The sequence below is a fragment of the Aphelocoma coerulescens genome, chromosome 3, assembly GCF_041296385.1.
Source record: "Aphelocoma coerulescens isolate FSJ_1873_10779 chromosome 3, UR_Acoe_1.0, whole genome shotgun sequence".
NCBI classification, from domain to species: domain Eukaryota; kingdom Metazoa; phylum Chordata; class Aves; order Passeriformes; family Corvidae; genus Aphelocoma; species Aphelocoma coerulescens.
Window position 1 is genome coordinate 102,996,623 of NC_091016.1, and position 24,018 is coordinate 103,020,640.

Sequence of the window (24,018 nt, forward strand, 5' to 3'; positions counted from 1 at the left end):
GTCTCTATTTTTCCTTAAATACAGACATAAGTCTTTATAGTAATATAGTATATAATGTTCCAAAAGTAAGTTAATTTTTCTGAAGTTGCACCTATGAGTCATTTTTGATAGAGAATACATTTTTACTAGCTCTATTTCTATCATAGGAAGGAAGATGAATAATCTTTCACCCAGCAAGTTTCAAAAATAAAAGAGTTAAAAGATAAATTACATGATTATCAGATAATGGAGAGTTAAAATTGGAAAATATTGAACAGATGCACCAATTAAATTCTGTATAGTATTTAGGGTTTGGGGTGTTTTTCTTCGTTTGTTTGTTAGTTGGGTTTTTTTTCAAATAGAGTAGTTGGAGTTGGAAGGGACCTTCAAAGGACATCTAGCACAACCCCTCCGCAATGAGCAGGGACACCTTCAGCTCAATCAGGTTGCTCAAAGCCCCATCCAATCTTACCTCGGATGTTTCCAGGAATGGGGCATCCCCACTTGACTGCACACCTGTGTCAGTGCTTCACCACCCTTATTGTGAAAAATTTCTTCCATGTATCTAATCTAAATTGACCCTCCTTCACCTTAAAACCATTACCCCTTGTCCAATTGCAACAGGCCCTGCTAAAAGGTTTGGCCCCGTCTTTCTTATAGGCCCTCTTCAAGGTGTTCTGGGGCTTTCTCTTCTCCAGGCTGAACAACCCCAGCTCTCTCAGCCTGTCTTCACATGAGAGGTGCTCCCTCTGTTGATGGCCACTCTAACGGGTCTATGTCTTTCTTATGCCAGGGGGCCCAGATCTGGTTGAAGTCTGACAAAGTTTTTAAGACAAAATGCATGAAGATTTTTTTTTCTGGTAGTGGTAGGTTTTTTGGGATTTTTTTTTTTTTTTGTTCTTGTTTCCAAGAAACTAAAGTAAGCTGTGTACAGATTTATTCCTGGAAGACCTGCAATTCTGTCTATTAGCAGCTCCTTTCCCCCCGAGTCTGCAGCTGGGAACCAATGGGTTATTTTCTTTTACCAGATATAGCTAAAATCTATTGTAAGATAACAGGATTTCATTGATTTATGGTCGAAGAGATTAATAATAGAGAATCATAAAAGAAGATAGAGAAAAAAATAATTTTCCTTATTTGTTATTATCTAACATGTCAGATAGATTGATCCTAAACTCATTCTCAATACTCACTGCAGAGAAGCACAGCCTAAAGGAGCTCTTAAAAGTATTCTCACAGTCATCTTTTAGAGACTGTTGCTAAACATCCTCACATATGGACTGAGGTTTTAAGTACAGAAATCTATGCAGGTTTTTCTTAGTCAGAACAGACAATGTAATTTCTGCAAATGAAAGTCTAACAAAAAAATCATGAAGCATTACTTCCAATGACTCTTTTAATCAGTTTTTTTCCCCCCTGGATTTCTGTTTTTCATTAGTTATTTTATAAGAAAGCAAAATGGGATATTTGAAACCTTTCATTAAAACAAAAAAACAAAACAACTCATCCAATATAAAATATATAATGGTGAACAGTTACTAAAGTAATAAAATTAAATTAATTGCACAGAATGGAAAAACATTTTTCAATTCATTATATTTGTATATTCATTTTAGTTTATTTTGAAAATCTTATAGTAGCAACCACATAGAGTAGCACAGAACAGTCTTTCTTAACACAGAAGTATAGAAAAATCCCCTATTGAATACTTTGATGTACCTAAAAAAATTGCCCTAGTATTGCTCTTATTTAAATGAGTTTTTAAGTTATAATAAGATTGATAGTTACTGGCCGTTGATTCATACATCTGGTTTTAGCATTGTATCTTGTTGGATCTTAATCCTCTACTAATAATTCACAATAATTGAAGGTTAAAGAAATAAAAAAATTAAAAATTGGCAGCTTCTGTTTAGATGAGCAGTTTCTGAATTTTATCAGAGAATTTAAAGTTTTCTCTATATGGACACTAAAGAATTTGTTAAAGGATTAATATGAACACAGTAAAAAATGTGGAATTTTCAGAATGTTAACAAAAATGCCTCTGAATAATTGTGGTAAAAACACTATCTATAAGTGCAGTTCTCATAAACAGAATACTGTGTGTGCTAAAAGACCTATATTTTATCATTGCAGCTATTAATAATTACACTCAGCTATGGAACAACTTTTAAAGCAGCATTTTTATCTCTGAAGTGCCCAATTACTATATATTTGTAGCAGTAAAAATGCCTTCAATTTAGTTTTATATTTGTTCATTTGTGAGCTTGTTTTAAATTTTTGTTTTCCTTCAGGAAAACTGCCATTTTAACTTCAGGACCTTACACGTATCTTCTCTGGCTCTGGATGTAGAGCTCCTTGAATGCTAAAAAGTGGCTGGCAGAACTCAGGGCCTGGGTGGAATATCACTGTATTAAACAATAAAATCTAATTGATTGTGGTGTCCTAGAACTTAATGTTCCAGTTTTAGTGGACAATGAAAGCCATATATCAGAAAGACCCCTAGACATATAAGGAATTACTGCTCTTTTATTCATCAGCTTGAGAGCGGTAATAATCTTCCAGAGGAAGAATTCAGAATGCCATGGAATATTGTCCTTAAGATGTTTGTTAAATATCACAACAGTAATCAAGAAAAATATTTGCTAACACTGTTGAATCAACAAACCAAGATGTTCTTATTCCAAACACCAGTTACAAAACATAAAAAGCTCTTGCCTTTGGTTTTAACCTCTAGCCAAACAGAAAGTATGTTCAAGTATCACATGCAGCTTGAAGTATGACAAAATACACACAAGAGCCTGGGTGTTTTTGTGCACAGAATTAGAACAGAAAGGTTTGTCTTTGGAGAATAAAGTTCTGAGTTAAGTCATATGTCCTGTAAGCTGAATTACAATTGAGATGCCAAACCCCAAACCTAGGGATAGCTCGGAGGGTGACACAGAGTCTCTCTGCTGACAGTCCTTGGCTGGCAAGTCACGGCAGTTTTAAGGGCGAGCCCCTTGCTCTGAGGAGCGAGCCCCAGGCTAAGGTGGTAGAAGCGACAGCAGAGGCGAAGAAGCAGGAGGCACTCTCCATGTGGGCTCTACAGGCTAGGTTTATTGCAGATGAAGGATCCAGGGAACGAAAAGCTGGACAAAAAGGTGATTTCACAAGAGGGTCCAGGGATTTTATACTCAGAGAAAGGAAGGCAGGGATAAGGGTAACAGCCAATCGGGCAAGGCAATAGGGGAGGCATTAACAAGGAGGCAACCAATGGGGATAACTTGTAGGCAGGGTCAGAGACAGTCTATGAGTGGGTCATCAAGTAACACAGAACTTTCTAGAACTAATACATATTCAACTAAGGAGATAAATATTTATGGCCTTATACATAAAACTAGGAGGGGAGAACAGTAACCAATCAATTCTCGACAACCAAATTAAAAGAGTGAGGGCTATAGGAACTCACCCTAACTGAGAGGTCAACTCAGACATCAGTGCCTGACCACAAAGGCTTAGATGCTGCTGTTGGGTCTGGGGTCATTGTGGCTATAGCCACTCATACTGCAACATACAATAGCATTTATATGCCTTGAATGATGCTCAGGTGTTGCTGTTTACTGATCTCTTCACTATAGCTCTTGCATTCCAAGGTGAGATTCATCTCAAACTAATGAGGAAGTCTAAAATACTTCCGATTATATATAGTCCCAAAAAATTTATTCCTCTCTGTTGTCTATAAAAGGAGCTTCTCACAGATGGAGATCACTTGTTACAGCGGGGATTACTGTAACACGCATATATCAAACCAGGAGTCCTGTGGAAAAGAAATATATATGGACGGATTCTTGATAGATGTTTCAGAGAGATGTTTATTTCTCCAGCCGCATGGTGGGATCTCTGCCGAGAACCCCTCACAGTCTGGGCTGAGGGTCCCTGCCCGCGCAGGGAAACACAAACCAACCACTGGGGAACGAGGCTGACCAGGGGCAGGGAAACCCCGTGCCTCCCCCCAGGGCCCCTCTCCCAGGGCTACATGGCAGGGGGAGGAGACCCTGACAATCACTCACTGCTAACAACTGGATTAGATAAGATGAAGCCTTACCTCTCCTCATTTCACTGGGCCAAAGGGCTTTTAAGCATACCTGTAAATTGCTCAGACCACATAAGGAACTTAGGCTGTTATCTTGGGAGGGTACGATTTGAATAGGTTTTTGGAAAATATATAAAATTTCTGCTTACATTTCCATTTTTACCTGTCTGGCTATGGTCTTATCACTTAGAACTTTTTTTATTTAGGGGAAAAAGAAAACATGTGGCCTTAAAGAATTTTATATTGAGTTATCCTAATTTAGTTTTAAATAAGTTGTCAGCCTGTTCCAATATAACTGTCAATATGTGCCATGAGAAAGGAACAAAGTGAGTAAGCAATATTTTGCCAGATTCAAAATGTTCTGTAATGACTACATAAAATTTTCAAAATTCATTATCACAGGCAAAGTAGTCTTCTTACTTTTCTCCTGTTAAGAATCATTCCTTATGAAACATACACCTAAAATGTTTACTGGACAGTGTTTCTTTATAATACAGTGAAGTTAGTAATGAGCTTAATGAATGTAATAACTACACAGTAATGCCACATAAAACAATTATGGAACATAGTCCTTTATTTAATGTTGGGTTATTTCATTTTGAAGAGGCAATATCATTGAATGCTTTCATTTATTAATGATTAAGCCTTCAACTCTCAATGTGAAGGATAACTGAGCAAAAAAAAAATATTGCATTCTTAGACTATTCAATGGAAAGTATCTGAATCATTGAAATTGACAGTGTCATAGTAAAACCTTATTCCTGGGCTTATTCCCTTACGTCTGTGTTTTCCTTTCTTTCATGCTTTTTACACTCATCAGTTCTGCATTTCATTTGAGCTGTTTTCTTAGACACAGACTGACAAAAGTATTTGATATAAAATTCTCTGGCAAACTCCTTGTGGTCCATCATGACTTAAGATGCTTGTGAATTTTTTCCTTTACAGCGAGAGCCTTCTGGGTTACTATTAGTCATTAGTTTTCCTGACTCACCTGAAAACAGCTGTCACTGAGAGGTGAGCTGGGACATACCCAGTTCTCCTGAACAATGCTCAAGAGAACATCTAGGGGCATTTAGCAAGCTAAGATTTGCTAAGGTCCTCCTATGTCTTTAAATTAGGGTGAAAAATCCTTACCCCAAACCATATCCACTGGTTTGGATTCATTCTTGTCCCAGGAGGTAATAAGGTACAATGCAAATGAAAGTATTTATTGACAGCATCCAGTATAACAACATATGGTTAAGGAAGTAGGCAGAGATCATGCTGGATGTAATTACTTTAAATAAGAAACACCTCACATTGCCCCTCTCTCTCCCTCTCCCCACTTCTGAACCCTTTCCTTGTAGATTGTGTTAGCTGTTTTAAGTAGTCTCTTATTTCAAATACTACATAAGGAAGAGAGGATTTACATTTGTCCTGTTAAACTGATAGTTCTTATTTAGGAGATAACCTGGTCTCACTTATCAAGCATAATAAGTATTGTTTGACGTCATTGGTATTGTAAATAGTCTTATTAAGCTATCTATCCCCTCTTACATTTTGTTGAGTTGTTCCCTAATTTATATTCATGTATAAATTCTTTCTTTCCCCAAGTCGTGACCTCCAGCTTCATTTCACTTTGCTTTTCCTGTACTCCTGACACTGAATTCATGTCAGTTCTGACTCGTTTCTCTTTTCCATGAGCAATTTAATTCACTAAAATGGCACACAGATGTCTCACCTGGAGGGACTGGGGAGGAGAGGACAATTTTCTTCCATTATAGTGTTTTAATAAGAACACAGAAATTCCAGCAAGAATCAAAGTTGATACATGTAAGGAGGGGCAATACGGAAGCAAAGGATTAAGGGAGGAGAAGTAAATGTAGGAGAAGGAAGAACAGAAAAGAACTTCTTCTAGGCAGCAGCTGCTTGTCAGTGCATCTCATATCTGTGAAACTGAGCCACAGTGTGCATGTTTCAGTGTCGAGCCCTCTAACACAGCTTGCAAAACTACACATTTACTTACAGCTAATGCAGCTCATTACTTGCTCGTAGTTAATAACAGATACGGCCTTGGCCATCCTGGTGGTAAAATGAGTTTGAGGTAATAAATCTCTAATATTCTTTCTTAATATATCTATACTAAATATAGATGTTTACATATAGAATATAGATAATACATACAGAGAGACTATATATGCACACATGCATAGACATTGTCTTCATTAATTTGCTGCAATCATCATAGTTTATACCTTGAAAAACTACCTCCCATTATTTTGTCACTTAGTGAGTGATGATCCTTGAAAGTTCTTGTTTCGACATGTATCTGCAGGGATGCTCATATTAATATTTTAGCTGAGAGGATTTCAAAATGGAAGATAGCTCTCAGCTGAAAATTAGGGTACAGTTTTCTTTTCTCCTTTTCTCCTAACCCAGAGACCTGTTAAGGGAACTCATTAAATGTTTGCCCTTGTTTCGGCAGGGACAGAGTTAATTTTTTGCAGTAGCTGATGGGGTGTGGCTGTGGGCACGTCCAGGAGGTTATTTTATACCACAGGGCATTGCCGAGGGTAGGGGTAAGGGGCTCTGACTTCCAAAAAGAAGAGAGTGGCTTCTGGTCAAAAAATATGTTGGCATTGTCTGCCATTGTTCACTGCCTTCCAGTCCCTGTGAGCATGTTAGTATATGAATCACCCACTTTTTTGTATACTTTTGCTATTAATATTGTTGGTGTTACTGTTCTTATGTCATTGCTGTTTTCAGTAAATTGTTCTTATTTCAGCACATGATCTTCACATTTTGTGCCTCCAGTTCTCAACTCCATCCTACTGGGCTGTGAAGGGAAGGAGCAGGGGGGAGTGAGAGAGCAGTAGTGTGGTTTGGAGTCTCAGTGGGAGAACTAAATTGGGGAATACCATTCCTAAACCACAACAATATTTTTCACTTTTTCCAAAATAAATAAATAGATAAATAAATAAACAAACACATTCTAGAGAATAGGAATACTTCTGTGGTTAGGTGAATATAGAAATAGCAGGAGTATTTAAAACTGATGCATAATAGGCTTTGTTGGAGGACTTCTGTGTTTTTTTTTTTTATCTGAACTAGCCCTTATAGAGTCTGTACTTTTGAATTTTATTTTGTTTAGACTTGATTCAATTAATTTTATTCTTTTTTACTGTATTTTTAATAAATAATATTACTTCAACTATATAGATATTTGGCTTAGTACAAAATGGGGAAAGCAGCTAAATTAGAAGGATAAGGGTAGATGAGTTGACAAAACCCATTCTAATTCTTTCCTGCATTTTCATGAAACTGAAGTGTCAGTATTTTTATAAGATAAGATTATCTGTTTGTTATAGTCAAAACAATGTCAAGAACCTTGTAAAAGAAACAAGATTTGGTTTATTTCTTCAGACAAAAGCATTAATTTTTTATTAACAGATCCAAAATCAAAACCAAAATTACTCCTCTCTAGATTAGTTCTCTTAGTAAATGTAAAGTAGATTTGCTATATCTGAATTTGAGTCAAAAAATAACTACTGGAAAATCTTAACTAGAGAAAAAATACTTCAGTGACAATTCTGTTAGTAATAATTTTGATAAAGCGTTTCCCAATCTCTTGATAATGCAATAGACTTCAAAGGACGTTCTGCTTCTGTATCTGACGTACTATACATAAGGAAAATATCACTCCTTCAAGCCTGCATGGAAATAGAATGTCTTATTACACTTGTATAAACAGTAGATTAATGTCTGTGTGAGGAAATGATGGAATAAGAATAAAAATTAAAACATCACTTGAAGTAGTATAACATGAAAAGGTTTATCTGCGGCTCGCAGTGAACAACAGGAGAGTTTCCTCTGCTGTCTCTGATCCTGCAACAGCCTGGCTGGCTTCAGATTTAGAGGGAGAATAGTTGGGGTTGTTTAATTATTTCTTATTATTTCTTGTAAGATGCAGTGTTTGCCACCAGAGGTGTAGTGTGGTACTAATATAGCTATAAAGCTCTCAAACCCTGCCCCTTTCGTTCTTTATGATGCTGAAACAGGCACAGGAATTCCCTGCGAGTCTGTCTTGTTCCATAGAGCACAGTGCAACACCTAGTATGCAGAAATTAGAGATTTTAGGTTCCATGTGCAATCTTCATTCTAAGCCCTAAGGTAAATGCACTGTCTTACAATGTTATTTGAAAAATTGTTTTCTGTTTGTTTCTTTTTCCTCCCACAAGATTGCAATTTAACAGGTCATTGAGTGTTTGATACTCAGTGAATAAACAGCTATTTAATGCTTCCTTCAATCCCTTTCAGTGCTTGGCCTCAAAGACTTTTTAGCCCAGAGCATTCAAATATGTCGCTTGTCCAAGAGACACTTGCTGGTTTTAACTCCCTGATCCTAGAAAATAAGTGCCTGACTGCCATCAGTACAGGAGATAAAAACTCAACACACTTCAAGTCAAACCAACTATTTCCAGAAAATGCACAAATATCGTTATTTATACATATCTATGTGTTTGTTCTTGAACAACTTGATTAAGGTAATTTAGATTAGATACCATTTCCATCCAAGGCTAGGACAGATTTTGAAGACTGTCTATGCTAGACCTTAAAATCAGATTCAAAAATGGATTACATTTTTCATAGCAGAGGCAGAATTCAAACATGAGGAATTTAATTTCTTTTGTATTACTTCCCATACAATAAATGCCTTCAGCTAAATGGAATGGAGAAACTTTCAATATTCCTTTCAGACAGCATTGGAGAAATCTTTAAGAGAGATCAAAGCATGAAATCTTTTAAGGAGAACTTTGATATTAAGAAATATGTGGGTCTTTACCTTGCCTGAATAATTTTTCTGATACAAGGAAGTTCCAAGCCTTCATCTGATTTTAGATTTAACACCTAATCTGAGCTAAAATTGCTCTATCTATATTCATATAGAACAGAAATGAATAATATGTGTATGCACTTGAAATAAAGACGACTTTTCTTTAGTTGCACCTTTGCTTTCATAGCAATCTGCCTGCACAAGTCCTGCCTGTTAGTATTTCCTGAACACCTCAGAAGGAGTGGTCACATTCCCAATGCCTATTGTGACTCTGTGGTTTAAACAGCTGCCTACATTGATCCCAGGAGAGATCAAGGGAGCGTTCATCAGTCCAGGGCAGAATAGTTTCAATATGAGAGTTGTGAGGCACTGGAACAGGTTGCCCAGAGAACCTGTGGAGGCCTCATCCCTTGGAGTATTCAAGGCCAGACTGGATGGAGCTTTGAGCAACCTGGTCTAGTGAAAGGTGTCCTTGCCTGTGGCAGGTGGTTGCAACCACATGATCTTTAAGGTCCCTTCCAACGCAAATCATTCTAAGATTCCATTATTTTCTGTTGTTTTAACCTTAAATAGTGTAGTCTCTTAAGCAGGAATTGATATGAAGTTATACGAATTGATAATAACAACTGTTTTTTTTACACTTTCTCACTTTCTCCAGTTAAAACACAAACAGCATTGCTGTTGAAGAACATATTCCTATCTAGAGTTCAGTAGGAAAGAAATCATGCAGCAAAATTAGAGCTCTGCTAAAATAGGTTGCGTAAAATAATCTCTCAGTGTCATTTTCATATTATCTTTCATAATATTATGGGGGAGATTTGAGACTATTTAGTGGTTCCTTGCAGAGTTCACATACATATGAAAATATCTTATGTATTGTCTGTCTGGGAAATTGCTGTTTCTTAGAAACGTAACTAAGGAAAGATCTGCTATGAACATGCTTTTATAATGATGTTCATTTAATCTTTTATTAATGTACAATGTAATTCATAATACAGTTTAATATTCAGCCTAGAGTTTTGCCAGCTTTGAAATTCAGAGCTCTGGATATACTAGATAGATTGTTACTGTGTGTATATTTCTTTTATAAAAGAAAACAAAACCCCAGAACAGTGTTTGTAGGATGTAAGTTTGTGTACTTGTGATGCCATGAAGATTTTTGCCTTTGCTTTTATACCCCTGTTATACCTTTTTACAACTTCTGTATTCCTAGTGCTTTTTGCCTACATTCTTGGGACTTGTTTGTTAAGCTAAGACTAAACATTTTAGAAGCTACGTAGTTAGGGATCAGTGTGCCCCAGACCCCAAGGTCCTCTCCAGAACACATTCTGTAAACCAAGATAGAACCATCCAGGGGAAGGCTCCTTGGGGAGGGGGGGCTCACTTGAACCTCTCATTGGGGAATCTTTGATAGATATGCTAATTAGTAAAACCTATAATGTTATACCCGATGTTGGGGAGGGGGTCAGACAAAAAGAGAAACAGAGAGAGACATAGATAGACTCGGCAGGGTGCATCTTGGTGCATATGACCTGGACGTGTGCACCTAAGGATCCTTAAAATAAACACCAAGGTAAAATCTGTTTTCCCCTTCTAACCGTGTATGACTCTTGATTTTAAGACCAGGAAAAGGCATCACTTGGACAAATGAATTATCAGTTCAGTGATATGGACTACAGCCTATATGTAGTAAAAACTTTTAAATTTAGCATACATTTTGTCAATAGCTAAGAGGTACTAGTAAAGATAGAGTCTGTATTCTGCATATGGTTTTGTTTTTTCTTTTCCTTTTGGTTATATCACAGTACTTTCTACAGGCACACCCAAATTCTAAGTAGATTTGAAACAGAAAATGCCAGTTTGTAGTTAGAAATATTTAGAGTGGTGCTCTAAAATAGTCTAAAGTGTGTGTGAAACAATATATAAAGTATAAAAATCCATTTGAATAAGATATAGAAACATGTATAGGTCTGAATGTTTTAACCAACACCTTTAAGAACTCTATAATGCCATGTCTAAAATGAAGCGTGTAAATCTTCTTGTAAAAGACCAACCCTTTTTTTCAATCAAAGCTGTTTTTAAGTAGGATTTGGGTGTCCCTTACGTTGTTAACAAATAGATAAAGAAAATGAGATTATAAATAAAAATGGAATTTTTTTTATGTAGTTTGCATGTCCTAAGTAGATAAAAAAACATCTATTAAGAATGTCTATATTTCAATATGTTGGTCTTATTCTATTGCAGAAGAAAAAGGGATTCAGCCATGGTTCTAAATAGACTTCTCCAGAATCATTATTTATTAACTTGATGGGTTTCCTAGTAATCTGGAATATTTAATGAAACTGGTATCTCATACTATGATGAAAAAAGGCATGTATATCACTATATTGATTAATTCTGGAGAGAGACTAAATCTCATTTCAGTTTGGTTATTTTTTAGCTCCAAAAATATGTACTGTGTCTACTCTAGTACTGGCAAATCTACCCTCACACAGATGATATCTTTGCTGAGAATTTCTGATATTCATCAGTTTGACTTTTGTTTCAAGTAATCAACATTTTTGAAAAGGAGAAACTTAATTTTGTGTAGTTTTCCAGAGTTATTCAGGGAAAAAAAAATAAAAAAGGTAAAATTTGAAATCTGGAGCATGCTCGTGCAAAACAAAATAAAAGTTTACCATCTGATAAGCTAAGACGTGAATTTAAATCATATCAGGTTCTCTGCGGTAGCTATTCCATTAACAAATGGTGTAGTGTAATGAATGACAATGAATAATCCAGTGTGGCCCAAGGGCCTGTTGCCTGTATTAGAAAAATTCTTTGTGCACTTTCTTTCTATCCATAGTTATGCAAGTTGGGTAGCCTGCATGCAGTTGTGCTTAGACTTCTCTTTTTTCTTATTAAATGTGGGTAGGACTTAATATACACAAAATCAGTTCTACCAGCATAGTTATGTACCAATAATTTATCACCCAAACTAAAAAATAGATAGCATCCATAACCCATATTTAACATTTCTTAATACTTGAGATTTGCCTTCCTGTGAGGTAACTACCTCAGCAAGGAGTCAGGTGATGAGATTTTTTCATAACTGAATAAGCTTATTTTTTGCTGAATGTTTTGACACATGCCTACACACCTATACTTGTGTGCACACACTCTCACAAGACAGATTTTCTTCTTTAAATCATGGAAAAATAGTTTGGAGATACAAGTTTTAACCATAAAATGGATAGCTGTAAGGAGAAAAAAAACCCCTCTTATTTCTCCCAACATAATAGCTACTTAATTAGTAATACATTGAGATTAGATGACAGTGAATCATTATATTTTATCATATTCTGAGGTTTGGGGGTTTTTTTCTCTTTTAAGTAGAGTACACATGAATTTATTTTTTTTTAACATTAATATTAGATTGTTTTTTCTTTTTCCAGGTTGAGTGGTATGAATCTACCTTCTCCAGTTATCAGCAGTAAGAACTGGTTACGACTCCATTTTACGTCTGACAGCAATCACCGACGAAAGGGATTTAATGCTCAGTTTCAAGGTAGGAAACACATAAACTACACCAAAAAATCCCTTTAAATTTAAGCATCACTAAAGTGGTGGTGGAATTTGAGAAATATGCTTAAATATCACACTCATAGTAAAAAGCTGACTCATACTACTACTGCTCTTATGCTGAATATCTGTTTTCCTTGTGTGATCAAACATCTCTAGGGATTTACTTTTGGAAAAAGTGTGTGTGCTTCACAACACAGTTTGCTCTAAGTATGTATTTGCTTGCTCACTTTTTTATAATAAATTTCTTTGCAGTCAGTCTGATCTTTGCTTTAAAAACATGCCTGGAATGCAACTTGCAGAAAAGTCAATTCCACACAAAGGGAGGCTCCTATCTAAACATTGTCTTCCTTCATTATTCAAAATCTAACTCTTATCCAGAAGCTACATTCATCTTTTGGAAATTTGACTCAACCATAGTATAGTACAAATTATATTTCAGGCTCCTGCATATATTTGCATATACAACCTCAAAAGAAGACAAGAGGATGTCAGTGTTGCTGTCATTTCTACTTATGTTCATGTAGATACCTTTTAAAATGTGATTTTTTTGAATGGATTCTTTATTGATTTTTCTACTTTATAAATCATTACTCAAGATGAAAGACATGGTAGTTATACTGAAAAAAGATAAAGCTTCTTATTTGATCTGTGCTTTTAAATTCTGCACTTACATAAGCTGTTTCAACCCTTTTACCCCCCACACCATCAAATCCTTTAGGAGTTTAGACACTTGTTTTATTTTTCCTGAAACTGTGGGACCTCTATAATTTTTGAAATGACAAATACACTGCAACAACTATATATTTCTGGTGATTATGGCATACATGTGCAACAAAAGCATTTAATATACATCGTTCTTTTAGTTTTAAATATGATTTGAACATTTCATTAAAAAAAAATCTAAAATTTCATTTCATTTTGGCAACTCAGCACAAGTATGTGATCCTTTGCACTTACAACTTATTTTTTCCAAAGTTTACCAAGGATGCATATATAATATCACTGCTGGGGACTATGAATGTAAATGCACTGCTTATGTTAACTCTGTGTGTCTTAAGTCTGTTAGTTGGGGTTCACAAAAACAATGTGATTTGTCCTGCTGATGCACCAGAAAACTATGAATCAACAGAATAACAAGGGGGAAGTTTGGGATAAAGTAACATACACTGGAAAATAGCTTTTGTTCTTCTTCATTATGTCTTATCTCTAGACAAATACTCACCAAGGAGTTAAAACTTCTGGGAAATATCTGGGGAGATCATTATTTCAGATGTGTCTCTCTTGATCTGCATAATACATCAGATATTGGGTATAAGTGTAAACTTCCCTGATGTAGAATATACCTTGAATGACAAGTGGAAGTATCTTATTGCAATTAAAATTCTTACAGTTACACAAATTTCCTTTCTTAATTTAAATAATAATTTTGAAATGAAGGGTTATAAAATTTACTGTATTTAATGCAAAGTTCTTTGAATTACATGAGAGATCATGGATTACACAGCTAGCTATCTTATCAGGCTCAGTTGTAATTAAATAAATTCCTTTGTTGGTGATATAAGCATCAACTGTGTTAAAACATAGGAGAAATATTTCAAGACCCATAGGATGAAAATTCAGAATGTTATAAAAATCAGGTTAATCTAACAGCTTCATTAACTCCTTTTTTATTACACAGCATTAGTAATTATATTACATGTGTATTTAAAAACTAAGCAGAAGTAACAGTATTTTCAGCTAGAGTAGTCTACTGGTACCACAAATTGCACAATGGCAGATGTTGGAAGAGACCTCTGGAGCTCATCTAGTCCACTGTCCTCCTCAAACGAGAGTCACCTAAAGCAAACTGCCCAGGACTATGTCAGGTGGGTTTTGAATACCTCCAAGATTAGACTCTGCAACCTCTCTGGGCATCCGATGCCAGTGTTTACCCTTGGAGTAAAAAGGTTTTCACTTACTTGTAAGTGAAATTTCCTGAGTTCAATTTGTGCTTATTGCTTCCTGTCTTGTCAATGGATCATCATGAAGACTCTTGGCCCACCTTCTTTACACCCTCTCATCTCATCAAGTATTAATGCACACCAATAAGATCCACCCCAATCCCCCCCAAGCCTTCTCTTCTCCAGGATAAAATGTCCCAACTCCCTCAGCTTCTCTGTTACATTTTTGTTTTCAGAAACTTCTGCTAAAATTCAACAGCTTTGACATAAATTTCCATCTTAGGTGCTTTTCTCAAGTTAAATAATTATTTGAACTGATCACGAAACAAAAAAAAAAAACCTCCACCAAAAAGAAAGTCTTGTGACATACATGACCTTGTTTTCAGGCACAAAACATATCAGTGAAACGATGCCTCCAAAGTCTGATTGTCTCCAGACACAATCCTTATATTTGTCTGCTGGGCAAATTCTGCATTGCAGAATATATGACTCTCAGACCTCCAAGACGCATTTCCTTATGGGGAACTATTCCCAATAGTTTAAACAGACTGTTCCAGAATACACACATGTAGTTGGGATAGATATGATGATATATTGAGCTATTCTGTCTTTGAGACACCTAAAGTAACTGTATAGACTTTTTAATGTAACCGTTTTCACTAATAGATGAGTCCCCATTACCAGACCAAACTAAAGGAATCCTTTTGATTGTTCTACTTTTCCAGAAATTCTAAATCTTGAGCAACTATCCTCAGGGCATTCAGGACTCTATTTTCTGATGTTACTTAAGGCTGCTTTCTCATTTTGCTGCTTGCTAGAAAGAATAGTCCTTTAAAGTCAGTCTGTGCTGTCTCTTTATGACTGCTTGCTTGGTTCATTCATGTGTGCGTGGTGAAGGTGTATAATTATGCTGCACAAGAACAATAGTCTTCATTGTTTTGGGGAAATAGATAAGTCAGTAATTTTGATTGCAGTCTTTAGATATTAAATGAAAGCAGCTTTAATGCTTTGCCAAATAGTACATTATTGTATTTTAGAGTTCTTATATAGATTTTTCTCAGTAGCTGTCAGGTATAAGGTTATTCATGAAACAAAATCACAAGATACTCCTCAAAAAATGGTAGCTTGTCCATGTTCAGATTGCATCATAAAGACTGTGGTGGGTTGACCTTGGCTGGATGCCTGTTGCCCACCATATCAGTCATTCACTCCTGCACCTCACCAGGTAAGAGAAAATGCATTGCGATAAGGACAGCAAAAGATCACTCACCAGTTACTGCCGTGGTGTAAAACAGGCTCAACCCTCACATATTCTCATATTCTCACTCTTTTCTCTGGTTGCTGTTGATGCTTCACAGTGACTTTTTTTCCCTCTTAAATATGTTATCCCATCGCTGATGGGCTCAGCCTTAGCCAGTGGCAGGTCAGTCTTGGAACCATCTGGCATTGGTTCTGTCAAACATGAGGGAAGCTTCTGGCAGCTTCTCACAGAAACCACCCCTGTAGCACCCCTACCCCCCTCAAAAAAGCTGCCACTAAAACCCAATACACAAATACTTTTTTGACATTTTTATATTTTTAATATAAATCTATTTAAATCTATTTGTTCTGATCTCACACACCTCTTGCGGATTCACTGGGAATTAGACGATGAAGGACTGGAGTTCCTCAATCCTGAAAGTCACTACAGATAGAGCTACTACAGAGGGCATGGTCATACAACCACAATGACCAGCCCCAGCTTACATGCAACTGTTCCCTGCCATTACTTTATTCCTGTATTTTTGCACACCTGTTCCTTCCCAAGCCACTTTAATCCATCCCTTTCCCCGATGTTGGTTCCTGCCCTAAACACTCCATAATTAGCCTTGTGCAAACCCAAAATGCTCTTCTCTTTTCCTCCACAATGAGTTCTGTGTCCCTGAGCAGGGCCCCTCTTCAGTCTCTGAAGTGACTGGAGAGCTCCTAGAGTGAGCTGTGCCCCAGCCCTTGGGGCTGGGTCTCACCAGGGACAGCCCTGGGGAGGCCGGGATGGAGGTTGGGTCTCTATTAGTATGGAGGTTCCCTTACTTGCCCAGGACCCTCTGCATTTCTTCTGCACTTGTGGCAATGGACCTGGGGTGGTTCCAGGGGAGCCAGGGTGAGGTGGCATTTGTGTCACCCATCCACCATCATGTACTTGTGCTCCTCTGTTTGTGCACAGGTGAGCTTTTTATTGCCTCACTGTCCTGGATGCAGAGGAGGCAGGCCTTAGACCCATGTGGGCAGGGCCAGGTTGCTGTTCTAGACCAGCCACATCATTGCTGGGGGGGTAGTTTTGGGGGCGAGAAAAGGTGAGCACACCCCAGAAGCACTTCATTTTGCCTCTCCACTGGGGAGACTGTTGATTGTTGGGATCAGCTCTGTCGGGATCATCCTCTGCTGCTGCCACTCATCCCCTTCCTGGTCCTCTGGGACATGGCTTGGAGACATGGTAAAGCCACTGTGTCCCCAAGACATGGTGCTGACAAAAGCAGGACCCCTGTGTTGCAGAGTCAAAACCCCAGCAGAAACTGGTGCAGTGCCAGTGCCAAAGCAGCCATGCGGGGTCAAGTCCAGCTTCTGAACTGGCAGCATGGCATGGCACAGACAATCTGACTTTCAGGGGTTTGTCCACCATTGTTTTCCATTGTTTTGGGCTCAGGGACAGGGAGAACCAGCCAAAGGAAGTGGCCACCATCTTGTCTTTGTCCCAGGGGCTGCATGGATGTGACCTATGGGGAGCATCCACCATCCTATCTTTGTCCCAGCAGCCATGGAACTAAGTCAATGTGGTGAGCTCCTGTAGTGTGTAAAATATCTTCTCTTTTTGTATACTTTTATTATTGCTATTGTTGCTGTTACTGCATGTTCCTTATTCCATTGTTTTGTTCCTTTTTGTTATCTCAACCCATAGTGTCTGTCTTTGTTCCCCTCTTGCTGGAAAGGTTGAGGTGAAGGGGAGTGGTTTACTTGGAGTTTAATTTCCATCTGGTGTTAAATCACCACATTAACATAACATATCTAGCAACATCACTGGCTTTTCAATAGCAAGTCAGTATGGGAGTCTGCACAACGCACCTCTTTGAGCAACAATGGAATAAGAAACTTTTTTTCTTTTCCTAGTAAGAATTCAGATTATCAGACTTTTTATATAGTTAGCATACAGATACTTTAATTACTCTTTTGACCTCAAATCAAATTAACATCATGTTTATTATCATCTTATCATAGCTATATTATTGCTGTAACTTGGTCTTTTCCAGTCAGCCAAAACTAATACTAACAAGCAGTCAATTTAATTTTCTTTTCTTTGTTTGCTCTTTGATTAGGCAAACAGAATTATTATAATTTATTTCATTAAAATATTGGAACTACCAATTGGATTTAAATCTTTGCATAATTAATTTGTTCAGCAATTTTTTCAGATCTTTCTATCTTGCATTTTTGGCAATATTTAGTGCCCCATTATTAGCACGGTCAAGAAAACCAGCTCACTGACATAAAAAAAATATAGCACTACTAGAATTGCACATCTTAATGCATTAAGTAAATATATTTTTTAAATGCTTGGCGAGCTGAATTTGTAAATAAAAAATTGTAGTGTAAAAGGTGTATCCCAATGATTGGTGTTTGGATTTCCCTTTGAATCATATTTATTGTCCCATCTTCTACCAGAGTAGAGTAGGAGTTTAAAGAAAATCTAAAAATTTAAAAAATTAATTAGGTATAGAGTGAAGGGTTTGTTTTGATCTTTGTTGTTTTTTTCTCTCCACACACCATGTGTCATTTTCATTTCATTTTTTGTATTTTGATGTGATTTCATCAATAAAAATATTTATGTCCCAGTTTCTCTGCGTTTTCCTGTGGAATTTTTTTTCATACTTTCAGAGTTTTTAGTCAGAAGGAGGCATGGTTTTTAATGGCCCTGAAAACCACCAGAAAAATTTACATTGCAGTGATATGCTCTGCCTTGTCTTCTTCATGTCTGTCGTACCAGCAACATTGGTCTCATGGAAATGAACACTCACATCAGATATAACTGGATACAGTTCTTGTTCTGCCTTGTTCCTTGGTGGCATTGCCATGGGGGAAAAGACATTACAGTCATTTAGTTATGAACTTCTTTTTTTTTTTTAATTCCTTTACCCTCACCTCTGCTGATACACGAAGATTCTTTGCATATTCAGTGGGAGCTGCAGAGTATGTGATTTGTCATTTGCCAGTGCTTCATAAATGTGTAAATTCCCCAGAAGTGAGGTATCATTAACAGGCTTACTAGGAGATGAAAACCTAGCAGTTCCCAGAAACAGAGCTTATCAATGTACACAGAATGACTTAAAAGATGTGATAAAGAATCCCCTGCTTTTTTTGCGTGTTTACAGCACGTACAATATGCTTGTTTAGCTTTTGCTTATTTCTGAACAATAGAAGGTTGTTTTAATATTTTTGGTTTTCTTTTGAAGAGGAAAGAACTACACAATACCTTTATCTATACAGCTAAAATTAATCTTCTTAAGTTAAATATTTGTTTTCAAAATTCCTGGAAATAGAACAGAATAAGAAAGTTTCCAAAGCAAAATGTGATTAAAGGGTGTGTTTACTTTCACAGTAACTCGGGACTCTGTTGCAGAGTGTTTCAAATAAACTATTCTATTTTTGGCAAGTTTTTAGAGGTTCAAGAAGGTATTAGGTATTTTAATAATTATATAACAGAAGTTATCAATCTGTTGTGTTTGACTACATTCAGTAATTCAGGATTTAACAAACAGATAATCCTGAAGTCAAACAATGAATATAGGAGAGGCTGCTGAAATAAATGTATACAAATGGAAAACCATGAGTGAAATAATGTAAATCAACTTGAAATTGCTAGTTCTTTCAATGAATTTTCATAATTCACTAAGTCTGCCTATAAATGCATGTCCGTTCTTTCTACATATTCTTTAAAATCCTAAAAATTATGTTTTAAATAAATGAATTTGCAGTATTTCCTTGGTGCATGGTACTTTTAGTCAGGGGTTTAATTTATAATTCTTACTTATAGTAAATTTCAAAAAGAAATTAAGTAAAAGCAATTGATAAAATCAAAAAGTCAGAAAAACCTGTTATTTTCTAGCTCTTAAGAGATGCTGAGTATAGTTTTCCTTTAAATGGTACTGAGACAATAATCCCTATCTTGTTAAATTTTATTATTAAGAGAGTAAACCAGTCTTGATATGAAAACATCAACAAGGAGATAATCCACCATCTTTCTTGACCATTCCTTTCTGTGGCTAACACAACCACTGTTAAATATGTAGTCCAGTACTGCCACAGGTAATACTTCTTTCTTAAGTGTCTAGTGAAATGTTGCTAAAAAGGCTCAGACATAGCTGCCTCATAATATCAACACTAAAAAGATACCAATTTAGTAACAGCAGTTCAGACTTCAGCCATTGTTTGGCATGGTGTTATCCTCCCCAGAATTATTCAAAAGACTATAGCTGAAGTGGCATTCAAACAAGGAACTGAGTGGATCTCATTTTATGATTTATTTTTGGAGACAATTCCTACAAACTACTGCCCAGTGTGTTCTGTAATGCTGTATATTCACAGAGCAAATTGTGTTGATACAATTTTCCAGAACTGTGGAGGGTATCTGCAGTCTTTGAAGACTTGATGCCTGCTGGACTGGTTTTATTATGATATATCATACATTCAAAGCACAAAGTAGCTAAGGCAGTCCATCAGGGCAAGGGGCCAGCTAGGAGACATAGAGAAGGTTAATGGAAAACAAATGGCTGTGCTCCTTTTTAAACTTGCAGATCCTGTGTCAGCTTATACACACAGAATGAGAAAGATTTGTGTAAAAATCCATTGTGACACCAATTTGTCTTGGTGCCACTTATTCACTAGTACTGCATGCAGAGATTTCCAGCACAGGGAGCAGGTGGAAGGTCTGATAGTGACAGGCAGTACTTTGCTGAATTGATGGAACAAGGAAGCCAACTGATCATGAACCTACAGCTTTTACAGGTAGCCGTATAGTAGCAACATTTGTGCCTGCTGTGAAGCTCTCTGGAGTTATAATAACGATTAGTAGGGAAGATTTTGAAAGCTGTTAGTTTGACAGACACTGGGGGAGTGTATTAGACAGAATACTCTTCAGGCAGGGAACAGAGAAACTGAAAAGGGATGGACTATTCCAGTGAGTTGGTTTAAACTAGAGATCCTACAGAAAACTGTGATGCTTCTGCGAAAAGTCAAGTGGGTCGCTGAGAGGAAAAGGTTGTAATGATCCTTCCAGGTTATTGAGTGTGGGATATTGTTTTATTAACAAAATTATTATAGAATTCCCTTCATAAGCTGAAGTGAATAGTAAGATTGAGAATGACTGCTTTTTTCTTACTCTCATAAATACTAAACTTTTAGAAAGAATTCATGGTACAACAGGCCATAGTGAAGCAGAAGAAAACCTAGAAAGAGGTAACAATTTGTTTAGTGGTCCCACATGATTTTGAATAATAAGAAAGAAATGTTTGATCCATAAGTATAATATGGAGAGAACACTGGTGTTGCCAAATGTGAAACTGTAGATTATTTATTCCAAAGCCAAAAAAAGGTAGTATTCTCATAATTGTGTCTTTGGAGGAGAACATGAAAAGATTAGGCACCAGGGCAAAGCAAACAGAGCACTGGAGCGGACTCTTCAATCTGAATTAAGAAAATACTTTGTTTCACAATAGGATTACTCAAATTGAAGAAAATCAGAACAGTGAAGTGAAAGCAAAAGGAAATTGATGAATTCAGCACTGTACTGAGATAAATTTGCTAATTTTCTTCAAGAATAATCCCATGAATGTTCTTGCAAACACATCACTGTTTTTTACTGAACTCTGCAAAATATTTAAAGCAAAGTGTAAGTCTTTGTAATAGATATTTATCATACATAAAAAATACTGAAAATATTGCGTTTTTTTTCTGTACTATAACAAAACCAGAGAACTGTTTAAATATATATATATATATATATTCCTTATAGTGACACAGAGCTTCAGGCTGGACAGGAAAGGTGCTTCTTGTGATCACCAGATACTGGGCAATATGCTGTTTCTCTTCACCTTCAAATATCCATACTTAGGATAAATCTGTAGTGAAAGGCAGCCAAGAGCTGAACTCAGCAGAGCAGTAGCAGAGCAGCTTGAGGAAATACCAGTAGATGATGTCAGAATATTTTAGCTTTGAGTGGTAGCCAGGATTTGAAGTCTTGGAGGTTATTTCATGCAGGAAGAAAAACCGACAAGATACTCATGTATTTGGGTAATTGGGGAAAAACATATTATGTCATCCAAGTTTAGGATAAAATGCATTTTCTTCACACATGCTCAAATATGTTAGAAACTAAGAGCTGCATGGAAACCAGAGTAGATTTGAATGAAGCTTTACAACTTGAAAGTTTTACTTTTATGATCCATTCAAATAAGACCAGGCATATATTCCTTTCACAGCTGAGTTTTTTTCAGCTGTAGCAAAAGTTTAAGGAATACCACTGGTGCTTTCCAGTAGGATGATAAGATTGTCTTGGACTTCCAGCACTCAGCTCTGTGCCCTCCTCCCTGAATAGGTTACTCATCTCCAAAAGACTCTTGAAGTTATGATTAACAGAAAAGGTGAAGTCAGTGAATTCAGTAAGCTTAACTGAATGTTTAAATGAAGAGAATAGAAATAGAAAGCTATGCAGATTTTAGAAAGTAGTCACTTAAAAGGTGGAAAGTGCTATTCAATTCTGGTATTATTAATGTAAACCCATTCCTCTTCTTGTACTGTTAAATGGAAAATCATCTTTGAAATCAGGAAAACCATTTTAATGAGGGAGCAATGAGGAAGTAAAAGAGAAGTGTCTCAGAAAAGGTATTCAAATGCAATTTAAATTGTTATAAAATGTGCAATTTAGAGTATATCTTTTATTTACAAGAGAGGCTGAACTGGTTCACTTGAACTACAGTGTGCAGTAGTCTCTTTTTCAGATGTTGAACAGCTTTTATTTTAAAGATTATGCTTGCTTAATACCTTTAAAAACTACAAGAAAAACACGATACAGGACACATGCGAAAACTTACACACTCAAGTATAAAAGAGGCAAAAGTTTGCATTTTATATATCAAACTATCCTACTTAACCTCTTAGATCCATATGCCTCCATATTTGGAGCCAAATGTACATTTGGCTGTTAAAGTTTTCCAGGTATAAGTGCACATTCCACCTAATGTTTACTGTCTAAAATGTAAAGACCAATCTTCAGCAAATATTATGTAATTCTGTTTTATGTTTTATGGAGAGGAAAAGGCATCTACAGAGGAGGATTCGTTGTGTCTACCTTAGCAGGGGATGAATCACCCTCTTGAGTTAGCTATTTTTCTTCATAAAACATACGTTTAGATGACTGATCTTAAGTATTATGAGTCCCCTACCTAATGTTTTTTCAGTTAGATACGGAATGCCTTTTTCTTGTCATATGAAAAAAATCCAAGGATAGAAACTGCAGGACCTGTTTCAATGCATAACAGTCAAAAAGCTTTTCATATATCAAGTCAAAGCCTCTTGTCTCAATTTGTGGTCTCTGTATTTCAAATAAAGCTGGTGAGTATAATTTTTCCTCATTCGCAAGAAGTGTGCTTCAAATATGTGTAAAAAATGCCCGTAAGTGTGAAATGTCACAAGGAATTTGAGTGATGATTGTCATTTTTACTCTAAAATAGTGTCACAGGATAAATAGAAGAAAGAGAATATAGTTCTTTTTTCTGTTCACTGCATAATAATTCAATGTTTTTACTACTCATCCATGTAAGCAATATCTCAAAGAATATTGTAAGCAAAATCCTCAAAGAACTTCTCACATGTTTTACATGACACAGATATTGATAAATTGATAAATTCCTACTGGTGGAGGGACCACAATTCAGACAATATCTCAAATATTCACTGCAAGAATTGTATTGTTCATTTACCATTAAATGTGGATTATTTTTAACAGAGTTGTTACGCAGCCTAAAAACTGAACCTAAGGTGGCACTTGATGGAGATTTTCATACCTAAGTCTAGAAACTAATCCAAAGAAAACCATATCCATGAAGTTCGCCCTTTCAAAAGTCCTTGGGGATATTAATCTTACTGTCTGCATTGATGTCTCTGCATAATGTACAGTTCCTGCCTTAGAAGAAAACACCACACTGCTATCATAACCATTTCATACTATTCAGCTACAATTGTGTTTCAATCATCTTTCATCATTTGAACACCTGTTTTCCAGGTTTAGGCATGAATGACTGCACTTGCACATAGCACAAAAAGTACTTTCTGCAGTACTTGCTCAATTTCAATAGTCAAGAAAAGCCTTCGCTCTGAGGTTGCAAAAGCATTAGAAGTCCAATTTAGATATAAATACAATGGAATCATGATTCTTGATGCAATATTTAAAGACCTCTTAACTTGGTGTTTTTATCACTTCACTTAGAAATCTTTGCATACAGATCAGTGTATATTGTAGTAATTATAAATTTTAAACCATGTAATGACAAGAGTATAACTGACATTCTGTAGAATGAATTTATATACTGTGAGGTACTAATTACTGCCATATAAGAAATGCT

The 24,018-nt window shown here is 36.3% G+C and overlaps 1 protein-coding gene across 1 annotated transcript in view; it reads left to right on the forward strand.

Moving 5' to 3' along the window:
• CSMD1 (CUB and Sushi multiple domains 1) overlaps nt 1–24,018 on the forward strand; it is a 1,120,396-nt gene that overhangs the window by 710,377 nt on the left and 386,001 nt on the right. The window contains exon 6 of the mRNA XM_069011476.1: nt 12,299–12,411. Within this exon, the coding sequence (XP_068867577.1) occupies nt 12,299–12,411 (113 nt within the window). The remainder of the gene's footprint in view (nt 1–12,298; nt 12,412–24,018) is intronic.